This window comes from Motacilla alba, chromosome 4 (genome assembly GCF_015832195.1).
Source record: "Motacilla alba alba isolate MOTALB_02 chromosome 4, Motacilla_alba_V1.0_pri, whole genome shotgun sequence".
NCBI classification, from domain to species: domain Eukaryota; kingdom Metazoa; phylum Chordata; class Aves; order Passeriformes; family Motacillidae; genus Motacilla; species Motacilla alba.
In genome coordinates, this window is record NC_052019.1 from 70,551,712 (window position 1) to 70,569,523 (window position 17,812).

Consider the following 17,812-nt stretch of genomic DNA (forward strand, 5'->3'; position numbering starts at 1 on the left):
GCGCGCACGTGACTTCCTCCTGGCGGGGCGTCGCGGCCGCGGTGACGTCACTCCGGGGCGCTGCGGCGGGAAGTTCGGAAAAGGCGGCGGGGCCGCCTCCGCCATCCCGGTGCCTCTCCCGCTGCTTCTCCCGCTGCCCGTCCCGGAGCCGCTGGGTAGGAGCGGGGTGGCCGCCGGGAGGGGTGGCGGGTTGCGGTCCCTCGGGGCATGTCCCTGGGAGGCGGCGCTGGCGGGAATGCCGGTGTGCCGTGGCTCCCTTGGGCTGTGAGGAGGCGGCGCCTCTGAGAGCGGCGGGTCCCGCGGCGCTCGTTCCCCCGGTAGCTCCCCGAGGGCTCGCGTCCGGCCGGCTGCTCCCAGAACTGAAGGAATAACTCTGGCCGCCAAACGTGCCCGAGCATTTCCACCTCTGGAAGCGCCCGTAAGAAACGGCGCGAATCTTTCCCCTTTCCGTCACTGCTTCTCCCCAATCCAAAGCGTGATGTAGATCAATATGAACCACAACATATTTATATAAAATATGTTCAATTACAATGACATCTAAATATTATATATAATTTACTTAAATGTTAATTTTAAATATTTGCACATTGAAAATAAATATGAAAGTTATTTTGAAATATCTCACAGTCTAAATATGCAAAGAGGATTGGCTCTGCGGGAAGTCAGTTATTTTTTGCATGAGCTAAACATGCATCACCAGCTCCACACCTGGGACAAAATCATTCCGGTAACAGCTTCTCTGCTCTTTTTGATTTGTTTTGTTGAGTTTTTTTCTCTGCAAGTTAACTTTTGGGGTTTTAATTCAAGGAATTTTGGATTAGACTATCCAGAGTTGCCAGCCATTCATTCAAATGAATGAGTTCGTCTAAAAGCTGGAGAATATCTTGACGTCTATTAAAAAGATTTTTTTTTTAACCAGCAGTCTGTTAGATTGTTTTTGAGGTTTCTCTTTAAAATGCCCACAGCAGTGCTACCAAACTGCTTTGATACTGTCTTGCATTTAATTCTCTTTTATTTTTTTGAGGAGAAAAAAATAATCATTTTTCGTCCACACTTTTCCTTCAGAGCTCTGGTGCATCCTGACCATTTCCCTGTCTCTCAGGCTGCCAGAAGATGTCGATATTTGTGAAATAATCTGTTGGATGTCTGTGGTGCCAAAGCAATGGCCTCTCAAGAATTTACTGTGAGTGATTTTGAACACTGTGCAATTAAGTTTAAAGACTGCAGCTACTGAAATATTTGAACATTTTCTTACTTCTTGATTTTTCAATATTTTACATATTTAAAACAGGTGTTATACACTCACCAAAAGATGAAAAAATCAAAAACATGGCAAGATGGAATTCTGAGGGTTAGAAGTGCCAGAAATCAGGTGAAAATTCAAATTTAACACTGGTGGATTTAATATCATCTGCTACTGCCAGTGGCAGTCCAGCCGATTTGTGAAATAACTGGTTATTTGAAATGTTATTTTTATTTTGCAGGCTACCTTGTTTGATGATAAAGGACAATGTCTGGAGAGTATTTTTATAAAATCTCAGGTACATTTTCTTCGGAGCTGTTGTTTTTATATCTGGTTGAAGTTGGTCTTTGTCTTTGAGGCAGCATTTCAAGCACTTGTTTGGTAGCCAAAAGAGTCATTTTTCTTGCAGCTGATATAAAACTCTGCTACAGTGCAGATAATGGAAAGGGAGAACAGCTTCTATTTATTAATAGATCTTACTGTTTGTCCAGAAGGTGTCATGGAATTTTTCTTCGTCTGTGGTAAAAGCAGTGCATTGCAGTGGTACATGAAATAATCATTGAAGCTAAGTGCTACTGCTTATTACAATAGATATAAATAATATAGATAAATATAAAAATATATAAATTTATATAAAATATAAAATATATATCAAATTTTTATTTATAATTAAATAAATATATTTTAAAAATAAATAAATAATAACTTTAATAATAAATAAATTTATAATTACTTTATTTGTAATTAAATATTTATATAATTCATATAGCATATTATATGAAATATAATTTATATATTATAAAATATATTTTATATATATTTATAGATGTTTACATATATTACAGTATGTATAAATTAAAGTATTAAGTGGCACCTGTGATATACTAAGTACCTGAATTTTTTTACATACAACTACTCTAAAAGACTGTATTATTTTAAAAATAAAACAATGTAATATTGTTTCTTAGGCAGCACCATTATGTAGCCTCTGCTGCTCTCTCTTTTCCAGGTGACTCCTGGAGATGATTTGGAAAGTGAGCGATATTTAATCACAGTCGAAGCAGTGAAAGTGAGTGAAAAGCCCTCTGAAGAGCAGCCAAAGCAAGCAGAAATTCCAACAGTGGGTAGAAATGGTGTCAAACCTGCTCTTCTGCCCCCAAGACACCTCCCTGTTGGCTTGAAAAGGAAGTTTACGGTGTGTTTTTGTTCCACATTTTTATCTCTCATGTTTCCATGCATTGTAAAACACAAGGGACACATATTTTCATGAATGGTAAATATATACAGAATTTCTTCCTGCCTTTTTTTTCTTCTTTTTTCCTTTTTTCCCCTTCCCCTTTTTTCCTTTTTTCCCCTTCCCCTTTTTTCCTTTTTTCCCCTTCCCCTTTTTTCCTTTTTTCCCCTTCCCCTTTTTTCCTTTTTTCCCCTTCCCCTTTTTTCCTTTTTTCCCCTTCCCCTTTTTTCCTTTTTTCCCCTTCCCCTTTTTTCCTTTTTTCCCCTTCCCCTTTTTTCCTTTTTTCCCCTTCCCCTTTTTTCCTTCTTTCCCCTTCCCCTTTTTTCCTTCTTTCCCCTTCCCCTTTTTTCCTTCTTTCCCCTTCCCCTTTTTTCCTTCTTTCCCCTTCCCCTTTTTTTCCCCTTCTTTTTGTTTGTTTTGGGGTGTTTGTTTGTTTGTTTGTTTTGTGCTTGTTTGGTTTTGTTGTTTGTTTGTTTGGGGTGGAGGTTTTGTTTGTGTTTGTTGGTTTGTTTTTGTGGATTTTTGTTTTGGTTTTGTTGGGTTTTTTTTGAGCTGTAATCCAGAATGTATTTTTTTCACATTCAGAAAACTTGGTTTAGCAGGACTGGTGGTGCCTACGGTAAAAATCACAGAGGCTCGAGGCTGTTTCTGTGCCCCTGTGGAATCCTCACGTGGATTTGATCAGAATATCTTCTCAGGCCATTTGATCAGAGTGCAGCGTGCCCCATTTTCAACATCTGATTACAAAACGTGGATTAACTGAAAATTTCTCTCCCAGGGGTTCCGAGGGCCACGCCAAGTTGAGAAGAAAACAGCAGCTGTGGAAGATGAAGGAAAACCAGCAGTGTTGCCTTCGTCTAAGGAGAGCCCAGGCAGTTTCCCATCCCAGTTTTACGTCAGCTCTCCATTGTTTTCCACGGTTCGCAAGAAGGATGCAGAAACAAATCCCTCTGCGGGCTGTCAGGAAGAGGGGCGTAGGGACAGTGGCAGAGAGCACATGTCTGTGTCCTCTCTGCTTTCAGCTCCCTGTAGTGCCAGCTGGGAGGAGGCAGAGAAGCAGAAGTGCCATCAGCTGGGTGTGAAGCCGGAGTCTCCTCTCGTCACTGGGCACACTGTGTCCCACCACATCAGGAGCACCGCACAGATCATTGCTCTGCTCAGGTCTACACCAGCGCAAGGACACAGAGAGCCAACATCTGGAGGCACAGGCTGCCTTGCCGGGTTTCAGGCAGCAGAAAATGCAGCTCTGTGGGACAAAAAAAGCCCTGTCCTACCTGCTCTTTCAGGTGACCCTGCCAGAGGACTCGTTCCAGATACTCAGCACCTGCCTTTTGTGCAGGGAAATGTAAACGATACAAAGGACTGGAATGTTCTAGCGCTTCCAAATTCAGCTGAACAGCCTTGTGGCGAAGAAGTCACAGGACAGAGACAAGACAAAAAGGTAAATAATTTAAGGCAAGATTTACAGGATGACTACAACACAAGTAGTTCCTTCCTACCTGAGTCCGCTGTAAGTAGAATGAGTGACAGTCAGTTTGTCCCATCCTCAGGTGAGATTTCACTCTCAGCAAGTCCAACTACCTTTGAAAACCATCCCTTTGGATACAGGGGGCATTCAGGGACTGACAGTCTTAGGGAGAATTGCTCTGTGAAGATGCAGAGTGAGCTTGATCCGAGACAAAATTCAGAGGGAGCGTCTAGTGGCCCGGAGCTCTCGGGGGATGTGCCCTTGGCTGAAGCTGGAATTGTGAAGGAGGAGCTCAGTTTGCAGGGCACAGGCTGTAGTCCTGATGGGGAACTGATGGAGGTTAACTTTAACCTAATGGAGGCTTTTGATTTTTATGACATGGACAATGAAGATGTGTGTGAGAGAGAGGGGAAGGAATTCTCTGAGGGAGACACACCTTCATGGAGCCCAGGTGGCTCCCAGGGAGAAGATGTAGCACAAGGAAGAGCCTTGAGCCCTCACTCGAAGCCTCATTCTTGCTGTGAGGTAGAGACACACAGCAAAAATGAAGTCGAATGTCCCAAATCTGATGGAGAGGGGGGTCCACCAGCCCAGCTTTGTGACACTGATGCCAGGAGAACTGCAGGAGATGCTGCAAACCAGACCAGGACCCAAGTGGAACTTCGAGGGGATGGACACAACATAAGAGAGATGAGTGAGAGTCAGTCAAGTTCTGAAGGCACAAACAAAGAGGAGGATCTGGATGGCTGTGCAGCACTCACCATGAATGGCACATCCTGGCTAGAAAAGCAGCACTCTGACCTCTTGCCTGGGGACGCCAGTGTTAATGAATGTCACCCTGAAACACCCAGGCTGTTTGAGGCCACTGGAAGCCTTCCAGGTGTTTCTCCCAGCAGAATAATTTCTGCCTTGGACAAAAAGACAGAGGAAGGAGTTACACAGCTTGGATGCATGGAATCCCCAGATGTTGGCTCAGAGCACTTCTGGGCTACTAAGAGTGCTGACATGAAACCAGGTAGCCCTCTGCTGGCTTTGTCACAGAAATCAGATCCTTTAGGAGCAGGTTACTCGTCTCCAGAGGAAACAGCAGTAGGAAGAACTGCGTTGGAAAATGCAGAGAGCAGAACTGCTTCTCCTGAAGCCTGCCAAGCAGAGACAGTAGGGGTGGATTGCCTGAAAGGCACAGCAGTGGCTGAGAATTCCTCAGGACTGCCTGGTTTGGTGAATGATATTGCTCTTCTGAGAGCTTTGACTCAGCATAGCACAGCATTAGAGAGCTTGCAAAGGATGGAGGAAAACACCGGCATGTTCTGTGAAACAGACACTTCTGAGGAAGGACTTGAACCCCTTGAGAAGGATGAAGGTTAGGTCAGCCTCTATTGGAACTGGATTCTGTATGTCTGTACCTGGTTGATTTCTCTCATTTCTCCTCATGTTTAGAAATGCTTTTAGAGTGATGTGGTATGTAGGTTCCCTCGTGCAATTTTTACTGTTTAAAGCAAAATTGCGAGCTCCAAGTCTGTCTCTGTTTGCTCTCATTCAGTTAAATCCTAACTGTGCAATTTGTTGCATGGCTAAGGTTTGCAAGACCTGTAAATATTCTGATATTTTCATGTAAAAAAAACCCCAGACTACTGACTGTAACTCACTGTGCTTTTCCATCTCTTGTAGCTATAAAAGAGTTTACAGAAATGCCTTACTCAGAAAGTTTACAGGCATCTTCCTGTTCATACTTTGATTCTCCTGGCCTTATGGTAACCAATTTTTGACTACCTATATTTATCTGTACAAGATAAATTCATTTTCCACCTGGCTCCTGGAATAAAATTCTTGGTTTAGGAACCATAGAGGTTGAGCTAGAAATTGCTTAGGGACATTGTTCATGAAGCTGGTAATAAATAGAGGATGGCATCTTGACAATATTCAGGAGGCCTCATATGTGACAAGAAACTTAATGAAAAGTGGAGTATTTAGTAATGTTTAATATCCCATTAATATGTCTGGTAATTCTCCTTCCCTACCCCATCTTTTACCACCTTTTTTTTTCCCCACTGTCTTTTTAAATACATGGCTTTCCTTGGAATTTTAGCATTTGGGTTGAAACACACTGGGAAAACTATTTGTGTTTGATAATTCACATTGATTTTTATCCAATGTTATTAACAGCCTTTTTTCTTTTTCAATCCGTCTAAAGCTTAAAGAAAAATTTTGGAGATCCCTTTTTCCTGTTCTGTTTGAAAAACAAACACAGTTTCTTATCCTGTCAGGGATGGTCCTGGCTTCCAAATAAAAAAGCTGTAACTAAAAAGGTTTCCTTTGTGTAATTACAAGACATTTCTTAGCCTAAATTTTCACTTTGGATGGTAATTAAAATGTTAGACTAATTAGGTTTTGGTACTTTCCTGTGCAGCCCAACTGTGTGGACAATTTATTACAGAAGACAGAGGCATATCTTGTACCAATAGCAGCAGCCCAGAGGGACCCCGGGCCATCTCGCTGGCAACCAAAGGTACCATTTCTGAGGAACTCAAGTAGAATTAACAGTGTTTCCTAAGTTTCAGTTCAATGGTTTGCTAATTGTAATGTATTGCACCAAGTCCTAATAAAATTTTAACCAGTTCCAGTATTTTTTAGTGCACTTCACTCTACTAAAGTTTTCCAGGAGTGTTTAAAACTCAAATTACAAGGGAAAAAAAAACAGTGTTTTTTTTTTTGTTTCTCTTCAGCAGAGTCAACAGGTTATTTTTGTTTTAGATGTGAAAAGTGCCTGTATTGACTGCAGATAGTTGCAGAGCAGTTTTTCCTTGCTGTTAGTGACGATTGCCATGCATTGTGCAGCCTGTAGCCTTCCAAGGGTACCAAGTGAAAGGATCAGCAGCTAGTGAGGTCCTGCTGAGAGCTCCATGCTCCCAGCACGGATGGCAGCAGCAGCCACAGAACATGGACTTTGCAGCTGAGGCATTTTTCTCACCGCTCTTTTCAAGGAATTATGACCTTTATGACTTGAGACAGGTAAAATTTTTTTTGTTCAGTTATCCATACTAACCTTAGTGCAAGGAAGTATCCTGTCAATTTAGGATGGAAAATAATTCATTTTTCAACTGCTACAGCCATATAAAAACCAATTATTTTTACTTACCTTTGCCATAAAACTATATAATGTGACTTAGTTTCTTCTGCTCCCTTGATCAGTTGCACTTTGAAAAAAGGAAGATAAACAGTTGAATTTCTAACAAGTTTTTGCTTATGCTTTTTTTTTTTTTTTTCAATAAAGTTTCCAGATTCCAGGAGCCTTCATAAGGATGATGCTGACATTATCAGAGAAGGAAATTTTCAAATGAAGCCTGATGTTACTGAAGAGCCAGGAATAAATCAGTCCTGTAAGTGCAAGTAAAAGGAGAAGGGCAGTGATTGGCCTCAAAATTTCTGCATGCCTTCAGCACTTGACTGTTTTTCCTAGCGCTGGCATTGGATGTGCATCCTGAAGTGCCACAGTGGGCAATGTCACACCCACCCTCTGAGCTGAGACGAGCACAGCAGGCTGCCTGGGAGCCTGGCAAGGTGAGGATTCCCTGTGTCTTGCAGATATTTTGGGTTTTATTTCCTGTGTGTTCGTGGCAATTTCTTCTTTTTGGAGCGGTTTTGTCTCAACTCTGAGAGACATTTCATTGTTTAGGACAATGAGAGAGAGAATACTGATGAAAGAGCTGTAACCAGGGCTTTTTCCAGTCATTCACCATGTTCATTCTTCACCTGTAGCTTTTGCCAGAACTGACTTCCCCACTTGATCCAGACTCTACAATTTTTCCACCTTGGGCAAATGAGGAGACTGTTGGAGACATCTGGGAACCCCTCACACATGGGACCTCACCAAGTGAACCACAACTCCCAGATTTCTTTTTCAGTAAGAATTTACAGATTTCTACTGGCACCTCGCAGTGTTTTAGCTGACAAATCTATGAGGATTCTTGAAGCACACTTACTCTCTGATAGACAGTCACTCTGCTAATCATATTCTCCTGAAGGAGATCTAAGTAGAGGGGCTTAGTTTTATAAAGAAAAATCAGCTTCTAGTTTGGGGGCAAGAGGGCTGTAAGCTAAGCTTCTAAATGATGCCTATATTTTTATTTTCCGCCTTTGAGTTTCCTCCCATATTCAGCTGTCCTCTGACCTTGTCCCATTTGACACCTCTCTGTCACTAATGATAATTAATTTAGCCCAAAGGATGCTTTTTGGTAGTAAGAGCTTATTTATCTGCCTTGTTCAGTATTAATTTATAGGTTTGTGGGTTATCTTGTGATGTTAAGCTGGGTGTTTTCTAGTTGGCAGCTGTCAGTGACATCAGATTCATGACCTCCAAAGTACAACTACGTTTAAATAATGGTCTTTTATACAAGCAGGGTGACTACATAATGTGTTCTGAACATGGAGATTTCAAAAAAAAATTAAAAATTTTAATTTCCAAGAAATTAAAAAAAAAAACTAATTAAAAGAATCACACAAAATCCATCATTAGGTGTAACATTGCAATCCAGAGAGCTTCCCAGCTAGAAGACAGGTTGTAGAAGGAAGAATTTAGAATTGCTTCCTCTTTGGACACCTGAAGTGCCATCCCTAGGTGCTCCAGGTTGCTTGTGAGCTGTATTTGCCCCACAGCCCGGGAGAGATCCAGCTATGCACGGGAATGCAGCCTGCCAGCTTTGAAGCCCATGAAAACACGAGCTCCCTTTGTCACTCTTCCTGCCACCCACGAGATTCCTGACGTGTTTCACCCCACTGACAACAGACTCCAGCCATCTTTGGGCTCTTCAGGAGGCAATTTGTGCAGTGAGTCGGCATTTCCCAGCAGCGCTCCCGGCCCCCAGGACAGGAATTGTGACACCTCCACGTTTGGGGACTACACGGAGGATGGACAAAGGGGATCTGTGCCACCGGTGCTCCCTAATGTGACTGCCCAAGCCAGACAAAGCAAGTGGCTGAAGTATCAAAGCAGTGCTCGGGGCGATTTGATCCCTGAAAACGGCGCTGAAGGGGAAGAGGAGGATGACATCTGTGCCCGGAGCGTCCTGGGAATGCTGCCGGGTGACACCGGAGAGGGCAGAGCCACCGAGCCGAGCGCTCCCAGCTCTGCAGCGCTGCTGCCAGCCGGGGGCTCGCCCGGGGAGCGCTCCGGGGCTGCAAACAGCAGCCAGCCACATCCGCTTTCAGACAGGAAGGTGCTTTCCCCGCGCTTCAGGCAGACACCTTTGGCTGCGGCCACACAAAAGGTGTTGAGTCACCTGAGCTGCCACGCCGCGACAGGAGAGGGCCAGGTGTGTAACTGCTCAAGCACAGGCTGTCACACTCGCACCTTGCTCTGGCCAAAGGGGCTGCATTTATCTGATTTCCTGCATGTATGATCAGTAGGATTGCACAGTCACCCCAAAAAAAGTATTTTTTTAAGTGCTGCGACTAATCCTTTGCAAAGCTAATTCAGTGCCAGATTTAGATTTTTAATCTGAATGTTGATGGCAGGAAGATGAAAGAAAAGCTGCTGGGCTGTTGTGACATCTGTGATTGATAAGAAATTGTGTGCACCATAATTGTGGTGTCAGCATCATTTTAATCAACACCTATTTTTGCTTCTCAGACTTCAAAATATTATACATTCCTTCAGTTGTAGTTGTGTAAAAGTCAAGTTATGGCGCTGAAGAAGCACCTAAAAATTGAGCACAGCTGTTGGTGACCAGTAGGCAGATGGAGTAAATTGAGGGGAAGCACCAAACCCAACCACAAGTTAGGTTTTTAAAGCTGTCAGATGGTTTTGAAAATTGAATAAAATGTAAACTCTTTTCTTTTTTTTTTTAAGTTTTTCAGTTCTTTAAAGCTGTCCAGTACAGTATTTGTGTGGAGATGAGGAAATAACTAATTCATTTAATATATACATGGGTATACACATGTGTGTGGTTTTATACAAATATATACAGATGTAAAATCCATATATCAGACTTGAAAAGCTTATGAAGACACTTATAATTAATTTATTTCTGTGCAAAAATGCTGTTGAAAATGGGGTTTGTGTGCTCCTTCCCCATGCCTAGTGCTGAAAAACATAAAATTTACTGTAAAGCCTTTGGAAGTATTATATGTGTCATTATAAATGCAGGCTGTTTGGCAAGGAGCAAATTTTAACCTCATGGGGCATTCCAAATGGCAGCCCAAGCTCTAGGGAAAATTTTAGTATTTTTTACAAACCTGCAACTTTTTTTTTTTTTAGTATTTTTACAAATATGCAATATTTGTCTCATTCAAGGTCTTACAGTTGTTACTGGTTTATTTTCCTGGGTCTTTTTAGGACATAACAATTTCTGAGTTGTCTTTTCCTCCTGTGGATCAAGTGAAACATGCCAATCTTCCTAAAAGAAAGATTTCCATCCCAGCTGTGTTTCAGTCTCACACTCACTACAAACAAGTTTTTAAAGCTGCTCTGACAGGTAAGTCTGCTCTCTGAAATGCTGTCACTTTAAACATTGCCTATTAAAACAACAAGGTGCATTTCATTTTTTTATATATCTACTAAAATATGTTCTGTCTATACCCAAAATTGAAAGGCAAACCAAAAAGACAGTACACTTCTGTTGAACTTTGTAACCTCAGGGCTGTTTTCCAGTCCTAAGGATACCCAAGCTTTTTTGTTGTTGTTGTTGTTGTTGTTTTCCCTGGAATAAGTGTTTTTTCCACTTGGTTTCTTTTAGGACTTTTTCACTTGGTCACATGGTTTCTTTTAGGACTCAGATTAAGTATTTTGGTTTGGGATGGAAATCTTCCAATGGAAATAAATCTGTTTGAATGTTGTGTAGCTGTGTAAGCATTTTAAGGGTGTGCTAATGACTCTGTTGTTCTCCTTTCCCCACCAAGAGCAATTGAACATAATGCTGTTTGAGTTGGCACAGAGGCTGCACAATGCCCTCTCCAAGGTGGATATATCCTTTTACACTGCAGTGAAAGATGGGCCAAGGCAGAGCCAAGGAAGCTGTGCCCCACTCTGCAACCACATGCACCCTGCGAAGCTGGTGATGGTTAAAAAAGAAGGTCAAAACAAGGTGCTGTTTATTCCTGGTGGTCTTTTACACTTTGGGGGTGAAAGTATCCATTGCTTTCTGGTTTTTTCTTGCTTGTTTTGGTGCTCATGGGCTTTTTTCCCCCTCCCTTTCCTTGCAGGGTCGTTTGTTCTATGCCTGTGATGCCCCAAAAGCTGAGCAGTGCTCCTTTTTCAAGTGGATTGAAGATGTGAACCCCACACAGACAAAATCCAGACCCAGTGCAGTGCTCCACGACACAAAAAGTATTGGGACATACCTCAGGAGTCAAAAGATTGCTGTCTATGAGGAATGCCAGCTTTTGGTGAGGTATCCTCAAATGCTGTGTGAATTCAAGGTTGATGAATATTCCAGTAGCTCAGGGTTTCAGCAGGATTTAACACTTTTTCTCTATATTTAGAGAGTAAAGGTTTCTTTCTGTAAAGAAATGCAAGAGCTAAATTAGTCAAGGGAAAATATTTATAGCAATGGTATTTGTTTTTAGCAAGAGTCAAGGCTGCTGACCAGCACCTTTATCAATTGCTTAGTGTCAGAACTGCTGCGTTTGAATTATTGTTCATTTAATCCTCAGTGGGAGAATTTGATTTATTCTCTTCAAGATGGTAATTTTAATGCCAGAAGTCATCTCAAAGGCTATTCTGTGCTGTTTAACTGTAGAGGAAACAATCTAATTGTGGCTGAATGTGAGGGGATTTTGCAGTCAAGATAGATGTATTTAAAATATGTTCATGTAAGGTGATGTACACCCACTTGGTCCAGTCTGTGGAGGTTTCTTATTTTAGGTGCTGAATTCAAAATGTGCCGATTTGTTTACATACCTTTTTTCTTTTTTCTTTTTTTTTTTAATTACAATTTCCCAGGAAAGCCTTTGAAATTCCAACACAGCGGTACAGTAAGTTCAAGAAATTTAGGAATACACCTGCCAGCTTTGATGGTGACTCCAAACCCAAATTATACCTCAAGCTGAGCAGAAAGGAACATTCTTCTCTCTACAGCAAAGGTGAGCACATCTTACACATCAGATTTAAAAGGTGGCAGTGGGAGAGGCTGATGAGGACTCTGTGGTTTTTTGGCAGATGACATCTGGGTTGTTTCCAAGACTCTGAACTTTGATCCCGTTGATACTTTCATTGCAAGCAGTGCTTTCTTTGGACCATCCTCCAACAATGAGATAGAATTGCTACCACTGAAAGGCTACAGTCCCTCCAACTGGAGATCAAACAGTGAGTTCCACAGCAACTTTCAGAACTGTGGGAAACAACCAAGGGGAAATCCAGCCAGCAACAAAGGATGAGTTGCTGAGAATTTGAGAATTTCTCAAACCAGAGAATTTTTTTTTCCTTGTATGTTTGAATATATAATTTGAATACATTAATTAATGCAGTTAAACTTGCAAAGTAGCTGGCAAATTCCAAATGGGTGGGCAAGAAATGAGAATAATATGAAAGAAGTAGTAAATTATATAGTATGATATACAATGCAAGTTGACTGTCAGAATGTAAGTAAAAGGAGTATGTTTTTACTGTCCTTGAAAAACAAAATGCAGAAACCTCCAACAACTCACTAGAAAATTTATATTTATATAAAAAGCCGTGTATTAAGTCTGTGATTCTGCAAAAGTTTCTCGGTTTTGCTGTTGAATTAAGGTAAAGCTTTGGGGTTGTTTTGTTTTGTAAATGAAGAAGATAAAATCAGTGAATTACTCTTTTGGCATTTTAAAATTAATTTCTTTAGCTGATTTGAGATTTCTGCTCTATTAATTCCTTTCTCCTTCTGTTCTTCTGTGGCCCTTGCAGCGTGTGTTCATGCCTTGCTGGTTTGTAATGCCAGCGGTGAGCTGGCCTCCTTAAGGAACATGGAGGAGCACTTCAATCCATCCACGTTCCCACTGCTCCCATATCTCCTGAAAATGTGAGTTACTGTCCTGTGATACTGTCAGCAGTCCAGTATCAGCAGGAAGAGCAGAACCAGGAGATACAAACTGCATCATATCACATCCTGACTTCTGGGTATTGTTTGTTTTCCTAGGAATTTTAATTGTGAAAATGCTACCAAAAGAGTCAACAAGAGGAAATTCACTCCCCCTGCCATGAGTGTGAAGTGCTCCATGATGTCTGGCCCTGTGAGCTCTCAAGTGGCAATGGGAGTGGCTCAGGAGATGATCCAGAGGTTCTCCCTGAACCCAGACCAAGCAGCATCACTGATTCACGTTGCTCAGATGATGACCTGTGAAAGCCCCAAAGCAGGGGAGGAACGTCAGAGCTTCCCCATCACAATCATCCGCGGTACACAGCCAAGAATTGTGACATTTGCTGCTTTTGTATCTTTGCACAGATGCTGATTATTGGGAAATGCCATCAATAGGGAATGCCAGAATCAGCCCCTCTGACACTGACCATGGCATTAATACACCCCTTCTGTCAGCACAGTGCTTTTGCCCCTTTAAGTTAAATTTAAATTATCTTAAATTTTCATTCTGCCTTTTCCAGGATTTCATTGAAGCATACGAGGTTTTGCCTGGAAATATCTATACACAAAATCACAGTTATTTAATGTCTTCAGCTTTTTTCTTCTTTTCATATTAAAACCACTTTTTGTCATGTATTAGCTTTTTTTTTCCCTAAGTGTAAGCAAGCCCATGCAATGTTTTTAGAGGAATCACAGCATAACTGAAGTTAAAGCAATTGATTCCAACTTTCTAGGAAATTCTCACTTGTAACTTGGGCTTTTTCTTCCAAAACACCAGGTGTTTTTGGAGCTGGCAAGAGCTACTTGCTGTCTGTGGTGATCTTGTTCCTCGTGCAGCTCTTTGAGAGCAGTGAAGCTACGGAGGGTCCGAGGGCAACTCCATGGAAGCTCCTCATTGCTTCTTCCACCAACGTTGCTGTGGACAGGATACTGCTGGGGTGGGTTGCTGAGGCTTCTATGGATTCTTCTTCCAAAACCAGTAATGCACTTACACTGTAGTGATAATTGTGTTGGTATTTCCTGTAAAACACGTCAAAAATATTCATTTCTTTCCCTAAGAAGTGCCACACATGGGTTTTAATAGTACCTCGGCTCTTTTGCACGGTTACAGGAGTGAAAACTACATAAAACATTTACAGAAGACTACTTTAGGCTCTGCTCTCATCAAATATACTGTTAAAATCCATCAGGGCAAAGTAGTACTGCTCAGGAATCTTTGGGATGTAGCAGTAGGGGAAGGAGGAGCAGAGAGGATCATATTTGAGAAAATTTAGCGTGAAATCAACACATGGTGTGGAAGGAAAAAGGAAGGGAAGATATATATGGAAGACTATGAGAGGGGAATCATCAAGGCATTAAATCATGATGAGGTAATTGATTTTGATTTTGTTGAATTAGTGAGGTACTGCATCACCTTAATCACCGAAGTTTTTGTTCCTCAGTGTTCTGATGTGTCTTTTGAAACCACTTCTAAGGTTTTCAAGATTTCTTTTTTCCCTTTCTGTAATGTTTATCATCTCTTTTTCTTGCTAGACTGCTCGATCTTGGATTCGAGGATTTTATAAGAGTGGGAAGTGTAAGGAAAATCACGAAAGCAATTCTTCCCCATAGGTAAGAGACCTCTTTGAGGGATCTGAAGGATTTGGGGTATGTTAATAAACACATTGCTGTAAATTGCTGTTATGCATAAAGTGTGTTTATTTTTCCAAGCACTGCTATTTTAAGTGATGGTAATGTATGTTACCAAATCTTTCAAGTTTACATGCAGGCTCAGGAAATGAAAACGAGCAGCTGAAAGAGCTGCTTGCTCTCCTGAAAGAAGATTTGACTCCAGCTGAGAAAATATATGTCAGGAAGAGCATTGAGCAGCATAAACTGGGGACCAATAAAACTATTCTGCAACAGGTACAGTCCAAGAGATAGGATGGGAAAGCAGGGGTTTGCTGTGTCTTATCCACAGGGCCCAGCACGTGGAAACTGGGAATTAATAATTCACAACTCCTGGTTTTGAAATATAAAGAGAATGTTAGGTTTGATTGCACAGGTATAGCTTAGTGTGCTGTTTGTAGAAATAAATTTAGGTGTATTCTCCTGCTCTAGTTAGGTGCTGCCCAGAGATGAACTGTGGGATGATGTTCACTTGTTGCCTGCCCGTTTTCTCCTCGTTGACGGCAGGTGAAAGTGGTCGGAGTGACGTGTGCTGCCTGCCCCTTCCCTTGCCTGAACGCGCTCCGATTTCCTGTGGTGGTGCTGGATGAGTGCAGCCAGATGACTGAGCCTGCTTCTCTGCTCCCCATCGCCAGGTACAGCGCTCCTGAGGGGCCTCAGCAGGGACACAAGCTCCGAGCGGTGCCTTGCTCCGCACCTTTGGGAGCGCACGAACCCCGAGGTCTCGCCCTAGCGAGCGAGAAGAGGGATTTTCAATGGAGGCCTGTCCTTGGGTTAGGTGTTATTAACCTGGGGTGGAGAAGGGAGGCTGATGGGAAGCAGTGTGATACAGAAACACAGCACACCCTTTGGTTATGAACACTTTAACATGCATTTTTTCCCATTCTTATTTAGGTTTCAGTGTGAAAAGCTCGTCCTTGTTGGAGACCCCAAGCAACTGCCACCAACTATTCAAGGATCTGAGAGTGTTCATGAGCAGGGATTGGAGCAGACTCTGTTTGACCGGCTCTGCTTAATGGTGGGTGCAGCTGAACACAGGTTTGGAAAAGGTGGAGAGTGGGATTGTAAGTGCCCTGAAGTCGCTAGGGGAATTCTGGTCCAGGTGTCAGAGGATCAGGGTTTCGGCACTGCAAAACATCACAAAATCACAGAATGGGTTGGGTTGGAAGGGACCTCCAGGGTCACCCCCACCACAGACAGGGACAGCTCCCACTAGCCCAGCTTGCTCCGAGCTCCATCTAGGTGAGCTCTTCCCAGCCCTAATCCCCGTGTCCTCGTTCTGCAGGGACACGACCCCATTCTTCTCCGGACGCAGTACCGCTGTCACCCTGCCCTCAGTGCCATCGCCAACGAGCTCTTCTACAGCGGGGACCTCATCGATGGCATCTCTGAGGGGGACAGGGCTCCTTTACTGGAGTGGCTTCCAACGCTCTGCTTTTACAGCGTCCATGGCGTGGAGCAAGTGAGTTGCTCGTCCTTCTTACGTAACAAGTCAATATTGTCGTTTTTCCTCCGTTCCATCCCTTTTTGCCTTGTTGCTGAGAGCTCATTCGGGAATCCTTTTCACTCTTCCCAGATTGAAAGAGACAACAGCTTTTACAACATGGCAGAAGCTCATTTTACAGTCAAGCTCATCCAGGCTCTGATTGCAAGCGGAATAGAAGGAGCTGATATCGGCGTGATTACCCTCTATAAATCACAAATGTATAAGGTTTGTATCGTAAATCAATAACAAAAATCGATAAAGCCGTTTCCTAAATGTACTCTGAGTAGCCAAACTCATCCCCCTTCCCTGCTTCTTTGCCCCCAGATCCAGCATTTGCTCAGTGGGGTTCACTCGGAGGCTTTTGAAGTCAAGCCTGTCCAGGTGTCCACGGTGGACGCGTTCCAAGGTGCCGAGAGGGAAATCATCGTGCTGTCCTGTGTCAGGACCAGGCACCTCGGGTTCATAGACTCGGAGAGGAGGATGAACGTGGCACTGACGAGGGCCAAGAGGCACCTGCTGATTGTGGGGAGCCTGCCCTGTCTGAGCAGGAACAGGCTGTGGGGGAGAGTCATTCACCACTGCAGAGGTAAGAGCTTCTTTGCTGGGGTTTTTCAAACCTTGCACCTCATTATCTTTAATTAGACTCTGTACAATACACCTTACAGTGGGGATATACTGTATTATAAGATAGGAAATATATGGTATGTACACTAGAGCAACCACTATAGTCATTGCATATAAACTCCAGTGTTTAATATTACGCAGAAAATCTAATACATTGCAAGAAAAGGCAAGAAAGTGCAAGTTGCACATTTACACTTTGCAACTTTACCTGCTTGGCTGACACCAAAGAAAGCATCTCGTTGGGGACTGAACTCCACAGGGCCGTTTTCCAAGCAGAAACATCACAGCCAGCCAATACTCTTGGGGAAATAGATGTTGGCACTGCCAGGGGCTGATTCCGTGAAGGATGCTGTGGAGAGAGATGTAATTATGCTGTTTATTGCTGCTTTTAGGATGGGAAAATGGCTTACAACATGCAAGCCAGTGTGAGCAGCAGCTAAATGACATTCTCAAGTCTTACTTGGAGAACTGGGAGGAAGAAGAACGGCGTAAGAAAAAGGAAAAATAAAATATGTTTTGATTTTATGAACAAAATATTAACTGTTTGTCTATAGCAATAGCTCTGGTAATTTGTAATCTCCTATTTATTTAATGTGGGATATTTTTGTTTGGCTCTCAGTGCACTGATACTTCTGCTTGACCTTGTGGTCATAGACTAAAAATTATTAAAGTGACTTTATTTGGTTGATAACTATTAATAGAGTGACTTTTTCTGCTTGAGAAGTGGAATCCTTTTATGCTTGCAGTGTAGTTAATGATATTAGTGGTATTTCACTGTTCTTTGGGCTAAAACACCATGGTATTTTAGAACAATTGTGTCACCTCCCATATTTACAGGTAGGTGACATCCAGGAAGGAGCTTGGCTGTAACAATTAAAATACCCCTTCCACAGCTTTGGGAAAACCTTGAGCACCATCCAGGGCCTATGAGGGCTCCAAGAGAGCTGGAGAGAGACTTGTGACAGGGCAAGGGGGAATGGGTTTAGCTGGGATATGAGAGATAAATTCTTCCATGGGAGTACCAGTCAGGCACTGGCACAGC

General features: G+C 42.6%; 1 protein-coding gene across 1 annotated transcript; it reads left to right on the forward strand.

Moving 5' to 3' along the window:
* The first annotated feature begins 39 nt into the window (after positions 1-39).
* On the forward strand, positions 40-17,577 carry ZGRF1 (zinc finger GRF-type containing 1). The gene is made up of 27 exons (XM_038134987.1): positions 40-155; positions 1,066-1,183; positions 1,292-1,372; positions 1,485-1,541; positions 2,253-2,438; positions 3,256-3,918; positions 6,356-6,454; positions 7,220-7,325; positions 7,406-7,506; positions 7,705-7,849; positions 8,602-9,257; positions 10,280-10,418; positions 10,843-11,027; positions 11,146-11,333; positions 11,885-12,024; positions 12,101-12,247; positions 12,821-12,935; positions 13,053-13,309; positions 13,771-13,930; positions 14,526-14,603; positions 14,750-14,897; positions 15,168-15,295; positions 15,555-15,678; positions 15,946-16,122; positions 16,237-16,371; positions 16,471-16,732; positions 17,163-17,577. The coding sequence occupies exons 2-27, from the start codon at positions 1,163-1,165 to the stop codon at positions 17,276-17,278; spliced, it is 4,614 nt and encodes a 1,537-aa protein (XP_037990915.1). The 5' UTR covers positions 40-155; positions 1,066-1,162; the 3' UTR covers positions 17,279-17,577.
* Positions 17,578-17,812: the final 235 nt, after the last annotated feature.

Bases quoted from the DNA above. Each gene is read 5' to 3' on its own strand.
- ZGRF1 (XM_038134987.1), top strand. From the start codon at position 1,163: ATGGCCTCTCAAGAATTTACT. The intron at 7,850-8,601 runs GTAAGAATTTAC...TTTGCCCCACAG, and splicing joins ACTCCCAGATTTCTTTTTCA to CCCGGGAGAGATCCAGCTAT. The intron at 11,028-11,145 runs GTGCTGTTTATT...CTTTCCTTGCAG, and splicing joins AAAAAGAAGGTCAAAACAAG to GGTCGTTTGTTCTATGCCTG.